The 12600-nt window shown below is 40.7% G+C and overlaps 1 protein-coding gene across 2 annotated transcripts in view; it reads right to left on the reverse strand.

The window, feature by feature from the left end:
• LOC110501663 (ganglioside-induced differentiation-associated protein 2) overlaps positions 1-11420 on the reverse strand; it is a 37510-nt gene extending 26090 nt beyond the window's left edge. Inside the window, exons 1-7 of one of the 2 annotated variants that reach the window (XM_021579372.2) lie at positions 11181-11419; positions 9691-9894; positions 3250-3389; positions 2707-2860; positions 1979-2067; positions 1499-1575; positions 742-901 (exon numbers count right to left, since the gene is read on the reverse strand). In XM_021579372.2, the coding sequence (XP_021435047.2) occupies positions 742-901; positions 1499-1575; positions 1979-2067; positions 2707-2860; positions 3250-3389; positions 9691-9857 (787 nt within the window). In that variant the 5' untranslated portion in view covers positions 9858-9894; positions 11181-11419. Of the gene's footprint in view, positions 1-741; positions 902-1498; positions 1576-1978; positions 2068-2706; positions 2861-3249; positions 3390-9690; positions 9895-11180 lie in introns of both variants that reach the window. The other variant, XM_036959017.1, reaches the window with a different exon arrangement.
• Between the last annotated feature and the right edge of the window lie 1180 nt (positions 11421-12600).

Consider the following 12600-nt stretch of genomic DNA (forward strand, 5'->3'; position numbering starts at 1 on the left):
CATTTAGAGCTTTAAAAACAAAAATAATAATAATAATTCTACAGTAGCTGTTTTTGAAGTGTTTGTCTTTTTGTTTCATAGCTGGTACCTAATCATATATATATATATCTCTATCTATATCTCCTACCTCGCGCATTGTGCATAAACACTGCCTGGCTGGGGAGCTGTGCGCACTGTGGTTGAAGTGAAGATTCATTTTTTTCAAGTCTACTAAAGTGAGCGTTTTTTCTTTGTGTTTCTTAGCTATTTACAATGTTTTGTTCACAAGCTAGATTGTTTTTTAATGTTTGAGTACAGTAGCATGTCTTTACTGAAGCAGTCAGATTCTCATATGTCAAAGTCACACTGTCACTGACAACTCCAGCCGCTCCAAGTGCCGTCACCTCCTGCCCTTAAAACAGCAGCTGAACATTTGTCACATCTTTGGGGTAAAAATGTTGCAATATACCAGATCACTTCTTGCTAGTAATACATATGTTGCTTTAGAAACATTACAAAGCATGCTCATCCGTTTTTTTGTTTATGGTATAATTGTGTCTGAAAAAATATTTTGGCTGGTAAAAAATCTGATTGGCTGGTAGATTTAAAAAACATTTTTTATCAACCTGCCACAGTGGCTGGTGGATCAAAAAGTTTGTTTCAGGCCCTGATGTTGTTGCTAGGGTAACCCTATTGAAACCACTATGCACAACAGCTCAGAGATGAGTCACATCTAGGGGGTTGTGGGAAATGTAGTCTTACCTTCCAGACAGCCTGGTTTCTCGGCGATGCGGATCTGTCTCTCTGGGACTACAGGCTCACCTTCAGAGTTCCCGATGTCAGTCGGGATTAGGGGCAGGCTGGCACGCTCCTCTTCCTCAGAACGAGGGTAGTAGAGAGGCAGCAGTTTCCTGTATGTGGGCTGTGACACACAAAATGATGTTAACCACACAGATATTAGATGCCACACACTCACACATGCTTTCTAACACAAAAACCTTCACACACACATCCTCAGTTTCTAATCACTATGTGCATTTTCCCTCTTATCGGTGAAATACACTGTCTTTTTGTGTGTTTGCCATCTTCGACATGAATAATTACCTCAAACTGAAACATTCATGTTATATTTGATATATTTAATGTTCTCTATGAAAAACAAATTAGTGAGTAATCACAAGAAAACTTCGCCTTCGAAACACAGCTTAAATATTTCATGCTCCAAACATTCCCTTAAGTTGAATTTCACACCAGAAAAAAAATTAAGCCAGTGCAATTATATGCATGTAAAACCTAAGCATGTCAAACCAAGCATGTCAAACCTAAGCATGTAAAACCTAAGCATGTAAAACCTAAGCATGTAAAACCTAAGCATGTCAAACCTAAGCATGTCAAACCTAAGCATGTAAAACCTAAGCATGTAAAACCTAAGCATGTCAAACCTAAGCATGTAAAACCTAAGCATGTCAAACCTAAGCATGTAAAACCAAGCATGTAAAGCAAGAAAAAAAGAACACACCTCTTCTGTGTCTGTCACAGCGAACACCACTGTCTCTATGCTCTCTCCATAGTTCTCCAGAAACCTGCGGACCGTTCCTGCAAACACACAGTTATACACACCGTAACAGACAACAGATATGCTAGCTGATGTGTAGTGAGCACTGGCAGAAAACGGTTGCTTTGTATCACCCAAGTGGGTGCTAAACATTGGTGGTGGGATAGGTGAGTTTCCCCCTTACAATGTAAAGCACTTTGAGCACCTACTGCATTTGTAAAGGTGCTATATAAATGCAATAAATTATTATTGCACACACCTTCATATGTTTCATATAGGTCAGGGGTCATGGATGAGTTATTGAACATCATGCCAGTGTCAATAGTTGACAGCCACAAGTTAACTGCATGAAATTGTGACAGTGTACTATCCGCTAATGTATAAGAGATCATTAACTTAGTGAATGTATGCTGTGCGTGTGAGTGTGTGCTGTGCGTGTCTTACTGAGGGCAATGTGTGTGGCGTCCTCCAGTGGGTATCCTCTCTTAGTTGTGCTGACCACACAGACGGCCACAGATGCCATAGCCTGCTCTCTGCAGACACAAACAGCTCAAACATACTAACAGTAGCCACACCACAAACCCCATTCAATTGACAGTGCAGTACACACCACACATATTACCTCACGTGTACCCCTGCACAATGACTCAGTACTGGTACCCCCTGTATATAGCGGTGTTATGTTATTGTGTGTAACTTCTGCATTTAAAATAATAAATAACATAATATCAAATATTTTCTTTAAAAAAAAATGCATTGTTGGTTAAGTAAGCATTTCACCTGCTGTATTCAGTGCATGTGACAAAAAAGTGATTTGAGAAACATGGTGCCCGAGATGGCCATGGCATATGGTTTACATCGTTTTCATGCTCATCAAACCATTCAGTGACTACTCAGGCCCTGTGTATAGAGGCATGAGGCTGTAAGGGAGCACCTCACGTTACACACACACCTGTGTGGTATTGTGGGGAGAGAATACTTCTCTCGTATGTAAACAAGCTGTGATCTAATCAACATCCCTAATCAACTTGCACAGTGGTTTAGATGGTACAATGATTATCTACACTATACTTGCTTGTTTTGTAACAAACTGAAATTAGGCAAACTATTCGAATTTCTGCAACCAGGAAATGGCAGAACGATTTCTGCATAGTGCATCTTTAATGTCTTACTTGGCGAGCTGCATGACGTTCCTATAGCAGTTGTACAGAGAGTTCTCAGCAGCTGTCCTGTACTTGGTTTTGTACTTGGGGCCCACCGTGTGGATGATAAAGCGCGCCGCCAGGTTAAAGCCTTTGGTCATCTTTGCCTCGCCTGTCCGACATCCTGTGGATAAACACATACATACCGGTAATACAAGTATATCAAGATCCCACAAAGAACACACCAAGAGAACATTCTTCACCTTCAACACAGCCTAGAAGGGGATTTACATAGCAACAATACACAATGGACACAAACCAACACTTTTTCCTTTTCTAAAATATGCATTTGTATAAAAACCTGTCTGTAATGTGTTGTCTCCACAGTGCTCACATTATGTTAACACATGACATTCACTTTCCCAGCTTAACACAAGGTCATGATCAGTAGAGACAAACCAACAGAAGTTAATTGGACAACAAAAATAAGCATTCTGATTGATCAGTTTCGTGCACACTGAGCGCAAACCAGGCATGTTGTCATTAACCTGATGAGTTAGTGGTGCCCCCTACCTTTCAGTTTGAGCATCTCGTCTCGAAGTTCAGGCCCAGCGTAAGCGTGGATGCTCTCAGAGATAGGGTTCTTGTCCGTCAGAGTCTCATTACTCGTGTTTACGATCGCTGTGCAGTTCAGCAGGGCAACATTGCCATTACTGAGAGATGACAGCAGAATGAAAGAGGGTCAGATGTCTTAACTGTATTGGCCATGCTCAAGCTCCATCTCATATCTCCCTTTGACATCAAAAAGAAGAAGAAACTGTACTATGAAACAAAGTTATATAAACAATGAAAGCTTTGGATTACCTTCAATACAATTTTGGGCAAAAAGGCTAACTTTGACCCATATTCCCGCTGATATTGCCAACTACTTGTATTACTTTTTCATTGACAAGATTGTTGTTGGCACGTCATGCCTACAACAATAATAATCCCAAAAATAATAATATGTTTGGGCAAAAGAACACAGCATTAGCCATTGCAAAATGCATAGAAATTAAGAAGGTGATTGTGGGAGCCGTTTTGTTAGACTTAAGTGCAGCTTTTGACATTATCGAAACTGCTGGAAAAACATACAGTACCAGTCAAAAGTTTGGACACACCTACTCATTCAAGGGTTTTTCTTTATTTTATTATTTTCTACATTGTAGAATTCAACTCATAGTCGCACACCTCATGTAGCCTAGCCCATAGGCGTATCTGTTTTGTTAAGGTTTGTTAAAGTGGCCAAATAACTTCTTAAAATTAAGCACATGAATCTGTTTTACAACGGGTGCAGAGCCTAACTGCCATACATTAGCAGCGCTTGAGTTAAGTTTGGGGAAGATAATTATTTTTTTTTTTTTTTTTTTTGATGCTAGTGGTTGTATTAATTTGGGCTTCATCTCATCCCACAACATGTTTGGAATATTTCTTTCTAGATAGAATAGGACAACTTTTGTACTATAGGGGATAGTAGACCGACATATTCTAGTGCTTTTGCTGTTCATTAGGCCTACTCATCTTGTTGGCTGACAAAGTGAAATTGGACAGTTCTTCCAATATCTTTAATATGCGCCTCGGAATTGGTTAAGGACGTGCGCAGTTGCGTCCCCGATATGTTGGTCTTCACTTGTAGCCTGTGAGAAAGACCCGATCATGTGACGGAGAGCCATGCGAGTGAGGTGCATCGGAGCATGCAGCTGGGAGAAGGGAATTTTAATGATTATATTCAGCCTAAGGGCACAACGGCCACTGGCTGCAAAAGGCATGTGGGTTTTTTTTAGGCGGCATTACTACCACACAAATGGGATGCCGCCAGGAAAAAGAGGCATTATCAAGTGCTTGTCAAATATTGTGCAAGTGTGTACAGCCTGCACAAAGAAAACAAAGCAGAGCTCATACCTTTCATGCAACTTCTTTCAAATCATCATTAGAGTCGCATCATGCAGCCCTTGAATGTATTCAAAATTAAACATATAGCCCTAAAGCTACATAAATAGCTCTAAATTAAGCATATAGGAGTACCTGTTTCTTTGTTAAGCACTCCTTCAAATCATTTAGGGAAAATGTCCTTACTATTTAGCTATGTTCAATTGTATTCTTCATACTAGAGGTCAACCGATAAATCAGGGCCGAGTTCAAGTTCATATAACAATCGGTAATTGGCATTTTTGGGCACCGATTGTGGCCGATTACATTGCACTCCACAAGGAGACTGTGTGGCAGGATGACTGCCTGTTACGCGAGTGTAGCAAGAAGCCAAGGTAAGTTGCTAGCTAGCATTAAACTTATAAAAACAATCTTAACATAATCGCTAGTTAACTACACATGGTTGATGATATTACTAGTTTATCTAGCTCGTCCTGCGTTGCATATAATCGATGCGGTGCCTGTTCATTTATCATTGAATCACAGCCTACTTCGCCAAACGGGTGATTTAACAAGCACATTCGCGAAAAAAAATCACTGTCGTTGCACCAATGTGTACCTAACCATAAACATCAATGCCTTTCTTAAAATCAATACACAAGTATATATTTTTAAAACCTGCATATTTAGTTAATATTATGTTATAAGATAGTTGGGTAGGGTGATAGCGTCCCGAGAGGGAGGCTTGTAGTTCTCAAAGAACACCACCTCTTGTGGTTCCCCATAGTCCAAGTTATGGTCCATTGTCCCCTCACTCTAGTCTACCGCCACTCTTCTTCAAGGGGAGTGTGGCAGCCTCATTGATGTTGCCATCTGGTCTACCTGTCCGTACACAAAGACGCACTGAAGTAGTATGCTGAGTATATTGGCAGTCAATTCAGTATAATGTATACATTACATTTCTTTATAGGTAATGTGTATCAAAGATTTTTTCAAATAAGAACTACTTGTGTACCTGCCTGCTAACATTAATTTATTTTAACTAGGGAAATTGTGTCACTTCTCTTGGGTTCCGTGCAAGCAGAGTCAGGGTATATGCCGCAGTTTGGGCCACCTGGCTCGTTTCGAACTGTGTGAAGACCATTTCTTCCTATCAAAGACCGTAATTAATTTTCCAGAATTGTACATAATTATGACATGACATAACATTGAAGGTTGTGCAATGTAACAGCACTATTTAGAGTTAGGGATGCCACCCGTTAGATAAAATACAGAACGGTTCCATATTTCACTGAAAGAATAAACATTTTCTTTTCAAAATGATAGTTTCCGGATTTTACCATATTAATGACCTACGGCTTGTATTTGTGTGTTATTATGTTAATTCTAAGTCTATGATTTGATATAGCAGTCTGACTGTGCGGTGGTAGGCAGCAGCAGGCTCGTAAGTATTCATTCAAACAGCACTTTCCTGCATTTGCCAGCAGCTTTTTGCTGTGCTTCAAGCATTGAGCCGTTTATGACTTCAAGCCTATCAACTCCCGAGATTAGGCTGGTGTAACCGATGTGAAATGGCCAGCTAGTTAGCGGGGTGACCGCTAATAGCGTTTCAATCCGTGACGTCACTCGCTCTGAGACTTTGAAGTAGTTGTTCCACTTGCTCTGCAAGGGCCATTACCCATCGCTTTTGTGGAGCGATGGGTAACGATGCTTCGAGGGTGGCTGTTGTCGCAGGTAGGGGCGAGAAGAGGGACGGAAGCTATACTGTTACACTGGCAATACTATAGTGCCTATAAGAACATCCAATAGTCAAAAGGTATATGAAATACAAACAGTATAGAGAGAAATAGTCCTATAATAACTACAACCTAAAACTTCTTTCCTGGGAATATTGAAGACATGTTAAAAGGAACCACCAGCTTTCATATGTTCTCATGTTCTGAGCAAGGAACTTAAATGTTAGCTTTCTTACATGGCACATATTGCACTTTTACTTTCTTCTCCAACACTTTGTTTTTGCATTATTTAAACCAAATTGAACATGTTTCATTATTTATTTGAGGCTAAATTGATTTTATTTATGTATTATATTAAGTTAATACTGAATGAACACTTATTTTGTTGTAATTGTCATTATTACAAATAAATAAAAATAAATTGGCCGATATCGGCTTTTTTTGGTCCTCCAATAAATCGGTATCGGCGTTGAAAAATCATAATCGGTCGGCCTCTATTTCATACTATAAAATGCCACAGAATTCTAAGCAAATCTTGTCTACTAAATGAACTAGTGTTGCCCATAGCCATATTAACATAAGGACAATAGAGTATGCTTTTCTGTTCTTCTGAAATAGACTACATTTTCTTCATAACGGTCTAATAAAAAACATGAGCTGGCGCAAACCCAGAAAAATTATTTTGTTTGGAGGTGTTGACTAACGGCAAATAAACTAAGATATAGAGAGTTGCACACTCCATATATAAACTCCCAGTAATTTATTGGGTAAATAAATTACTGGGAGTTTATATATGGAGTGTGCGACTGTCTAAAATAAATAATGGATTTATTGTGAAAGTGTAGGCTATATTACATGGATTTATTACACTTTTTAAAACATAGATGTTCCAAAGGTCTGCATCAATGGCTTGTAGGCCATGCGTGGAAGCCAGGAGATGCTAAATGTGTTCATGCCAATTAACGGTCAATTACCATGAGACCGGCAGTTATTCGCTTGAAAATCACCGGCTGACAAAATGTCATGACCGCCACAGCCCTAAGTGTTTCGTATCAAGAAATTGACTGCATCACTTCTTGTCTTTGAGAGAGGTATAGACATGTTGAAGCACTGAACATGCTAGCAGTAAAATCTGATTTTAAAAAACACCTCACGGAACATGGACTGTGACGAGACACACACACACATTCCAACAAACTCTACACACACTAATATTGTATGATGTATTGTTTTATTTAGGATGTAGGCTATTATTTTACAATGATGTATTGATTTATTCCTGTTTGGACACCAGGAAGAGTAGCCGCTCCCATGGCAGCAGCTAACAGGGATCCCAATAAATACATCAATGGCTGCATTTACACAGGCAGCCCAATTCTGATATTTTTTCCCAATAATTAATATTTTCACCAATCACATCAGATCTTTTCACAGATATTTTTCCAGAGCTGATCTGATTGGTAAAAAGACAAATTACTAAAAAAAATATCAGATTTGGTCTGCCTGTGTAAATGCAGCCTATATAACACAACAGTTTAAGTTAGCCTACATGTGTGTTTAAAGTGAGAATCCTGCCCATAGGGCTTTGTCCAGCTGCATAAGGGTAACTACTCAAGCAGCGTGACGGTACTGGGTCATATGACATCCTAAGGCAGGGCTAGCCAACCCTGTTCCTGAAGAGCTAGTCCTGTAGGTTCACTCCAACCCTAATCTAGCACACCTGATTCTAATGATTAGCTTGTTGATAAGCTGAATCAGGTTAGTTAAAATTGGGCTGAAGCAAAAACCTACAAGCCTGTAGCTCTCCAGGAACCAGGTTGGAGAGACTCATCTCAATTACTATGAAAAAGAATGAAACTTCAAAAACCTTTACTTTGGACATCAAATCAGAAGGCAACTGTGCTACTTAGGTTTTTGTATTCACAAGCAAAGCACACAATCAAGTTTACGGTGAAACACGGCTGTTTCACTTCACTAAAATGCTTGAGGTAGCAAAACAAGCTATGGAAAAATCATAATTGCGTCCTCACTTCCTTGGCAAATTACTGCAGTGCTACTTCAATGCAGTGCTACTTGAATGAGCAAAGTATCTTAGGCCTTGTACACACTTGTGGTTAAAGGAGAAGTGCACAGCCTCGTTTTTCATCAATACTCTCTGTCAAATCACAGTTATGCCGAGACAGCAAGAACCAGTGTCTGGAATGTGTTTCATGTGACACTTGTTCTATAACGCCTTGCTAGCTACATTATTTGATCATGCTAGCGAATAGCTAGTGTAACCAACTCTCAGCAACAACACCAGGCACAGTCTCACATTTGACAAACCCATCTGATTGTTACACAGAAGCCCATTTTCACTAGAGGAGCTATTTCCCAATCAATATTTGCAGTGCACATCAAGCTACAGTGTCTTCTGGGAAATTTGTTTTGGGCGGGGTTTGCTCATTTTCGACTATTCAATTAGTCATCCTAAGGAGATGTCTCCACCCACCCAGGGCACTGGGCCACAACTCTCTCACCCATTCTTTCCCGTGAAAACAGTGCCACCAAGTGTTAATAGGCAAGAGGGGGCATTAATTTTTTACATTATTGTAATCCAATCCCTCAAGTAATGATGCAGTCACTTACCAAACTCTGTTTTGGACAAGTGACTTTATGACCAAAATTATTATATTTACACTTTGTAGTCAATTGAGATACTATAATACATGTTTCTGACTTATATTGATGCCACATAGGCCATTTTCAAAAGAAATTGGTTTTCAAGGGCAGTTGACCTTTAACGTTTTAAGCAAGTGACACTTGTGGTGATCCTTGCTCAAAGGGAGTGCAAGTCAATCAAGACACTGTGTCAACTCCTGGAAATTAAGTCAAAACAGGAGCAGAAAAGTGCTTTTCCTAAGATCTGTGTAAATAGGCCCAAGTTCAGCCCAGAGATCTGTTCCTTTAACTGCAGCAGGAATGTGAGGAGGGATTGGGGCAGCCTGGGTACAAATGTCTTACTGAGAGACTCCTACCAGTGGAACCTCTGAACACATCATGTGCTCAGCCTCCACAACAAAGCGGATTTATAAGGTAGAGGCTAGAATGATGGGAGTGGGAGAGAGAAAGAGAGTGTGTTTATTGAGGGGGGTGATCCACAGTGGTGCAATGATCCACAGTGGTGCAATGAGCCAGGGCTACACTTTGAGACCTTATAGCCATCAACAAACGCATTTGATATGAGTTTGACAATAACGATTGTGAGAGAAAAGGAGAGAACCCCTGAGATGGAGGGGAAAAAAAGAGAAAGCAAGAGAACAAAAGAGAGAGACCAAGAGATAGAAGTGGTACTAGAGACAGAGGTCCAGTGTGTATGTGTGCGACTCACTAGAGCACTATTTTCCTGTTGATGTCCTCTCTGTAGGGGAAGGGGGATAGGAAGGCCTGCTGGCTGAAGTTGTACTCCTTCTCCTCTCCCTCAGGGTCTGGCTGCCACTCCCAGGTGGACAGAGTCTGGACCTCCACAAACTGAGAGCGTGCTCCCAGAGGATCCATTCCTGCACTGCGCTGGCCGGCACCTCAATGCTCGACACTTCAAACAAAGCCAGAGAAAGTGTATTTTCAGTGTCCACATCCAGGAACCAAATAGGAAGGAAGGGAAAGGGGGATACCTAGTCAGTTGTACAAGTGAATGCATTCAACGGAAATGTGTCTTCCGCATTTAACCCAACCACTCTCCTGAGTGGCACAGCAGTCTAGGGCACTGCATCACAGTGCTAGATGCGTCACTATAGACACCCTGGTTCGAATCCAGGCAGTATCACAACCGGCCGTGACTTCGAGTCATATAGGGCGGCACACAATTGGCCCGGGTTTGGCCGGTGTAGGCCGTCGTTGTAAATAAGAGTTTGTTTTTAACTGAAAAAAAACCTCAAAATAAGCATCTATGACAAGGAAAAACAGACAGTCACAATTGGTGATTACATGGGTGTTTCAGTGTTCATAATTAAGTAAGCTTGGCAATATAAAAAAAACATTTTGTAAAGCAAAAGCATTTTTGCACAATCAAAGAAAGGCTTTGACTGACAGTTGTAAAATAGCTTCCAGTGTCTAGAGTCAAGACAGTAACAAACCATCCCGTCTTCAGTACTTCTAACCTCTAGTATACAGCCTGAAAATGAAGCCTCACATAATGAATGCACTTGTGTGAGGTTAGGTGGCAGTTAAAGAAAATTGGGTGAAACAGGCAAGGAAGGTCTGGCTCCTTTTTTTCCCAGAACCTGCAGCTATTTAAGATTGTGTTTTCGAGACTATCAGCTAACTACATACCATGTCAACACCTATGACTGAGGGCCTCTGTCTAACATTAGACTGGCCGCGTTCTAGGAACAGTTCTGTTTTGGAGCTTATGGCACGAGAGGGGAGGGCATTACCATGAAGTGAACCTAAACAGACAGGGAATTCAAAAGCACCATAAGGACGTATTGAAATGCAGAATGAAGATAAACATAGCTAGTTGATATATATTTTTGTTGACTGCAGCATGGGTCAAATACACTTGACGAACAATGGTATTCCTCTCACATTTCCCACAGTGTTTTTGCTTGTGCGACTACTCATATTAAGGTATTTCAATTTTAATGGATAAATATGGGAAAACATCTAATTATGAAAAAACTAAATATGTCATAATCACCAACCATGGAGCTCGAGCTCAGCTGACCATCACACTCCCAGTGTAGCATTTGCCTTCTTTTTTACTTTGATTCGCAAATGTATCTGCTAGCACGGCAGAAAATAGTAGCATGCCGAAAATGGAAAATAATTTAAAGATGTATCTATATATCAGGAAGCTACAGGAGAAAATGTTACACCTACCCGTTTTCTTTTGTCCACGAATCTATTAGTTGTCGACTCCGAGCATGACTGAATTACAAAAAGCGAAGAATACAGATGTTCTTAACATCCCAAACATGGCAAAACTCGATTTGATATAGCCAATTCCCATCGTACTGTCACGTTTACTACAGTTTGGTGAGTTCCTGATCAGCTGATTCGCGACAGAGAGGAAGACGCGAAGCGAGAGGGTTCACTCTGCCCAAAATCTGTCTACTCAAACAAGACCGCGAAGTAGTGATTGATGCACGTCGCAGCGGTCTAAGGCACTGCATCTCAGTGCTAGAGGCGTCAATACAGACACCCTGGTTCGAATGCAGGCTGTATTACAACCGGCCATGATTGGGAGTTCCATAGGATGGTGCACAATTGGCCAATGTAGGGCTGTCATTGTAAATAAGAATTTGTTCTTAATTGACCTGCCTAGTTAAATAAAAGTTACATTTTAAAAATGTATATATTAACTACAGAGTCAGAGCATTTATCCCAACACCAATGCAGTGTGGGCTCCTGAGTGGCGCAGCAGTCTAAGGCACTGAATCTCAGTGCAAGAGGAGTCACTACAGACTACAGGTTGAATTCCAGGTTTATCACAACCAGCTGTGATTGGGAGTCCCATAGGGCAGTGCACAGGGTAGGCCGTCATTGTAACTAATAATTTGTTCTTGCCTAGTTAAATAACGTTGTTTTTTTAAAAGCTTTTGATCATGTTTCACACCATGGTGTTGAACACTGAGCTGTAGTCAATGAACAGCATTCTCACATAGGTGTTCCTCTTGTCCAGGTGGGAAAGGGCAGTGTGGAGTGCAATAGAGATGGTGTCATCTGTGGGTCTGTTGAGGCAGGATGTGAGTAGGAGTGGGCCCAGGGTGTCTGGGATGATGGTGTTGATGTGTTCAAAGCATTTCATGGCTACAGATGTTGTAGGAAATTATCTGTACCTGCTATTTTTTTTCTCCGCCCCATGGCAAAATGTGTAGAATTGTAGAAAACGTGCTATGAACTCTATGGAAGCCCAATAATCCATCCCACCAACAGGCTGAAATTTCAAACAGCTCTTACACTAAACATAATATTCACAATTTCATAGTTTTATTCCAACCTCATAGTGTGGAAATATAAAAACAGGAACATCACGTTTCTGATTACACTGGGCCTTTAAAACTGCAACATTTTCTCTATGCCCCAAGGCAAAATGTGTAGAATTTTAGGAAATTTACTTTAAAACTTTTCTCACCACCGTCACGAGGGGGGCCACTGAAATGTTTTACCTCGAGGTGAGAGGACCCCAAACCAAATATTGCTTCATACTGTACTGTCTTGCTAGAATGGTCCCACCTGATCTCGCCTCCTCCCGCCTGTCTTCCATATTTGAGGACATGTATTTCCATTGTTAGAGTGG

This window comes from Oncorhynchus mykiss, chromosome 22 (assembly GCF_013265735.2).
Source record: "Oncorhynchus mykiss isolate Arlee chromosome 22, USDA_OmykA_1.1, whole genome shotgun sequence".
Lineage (NCBI taxonomy): Eukaryota > Metazoa > Chordata > Actinopteri > Salmoniformes > Salmonidae > Oncorhynchus > Oncorhynchus mykiss.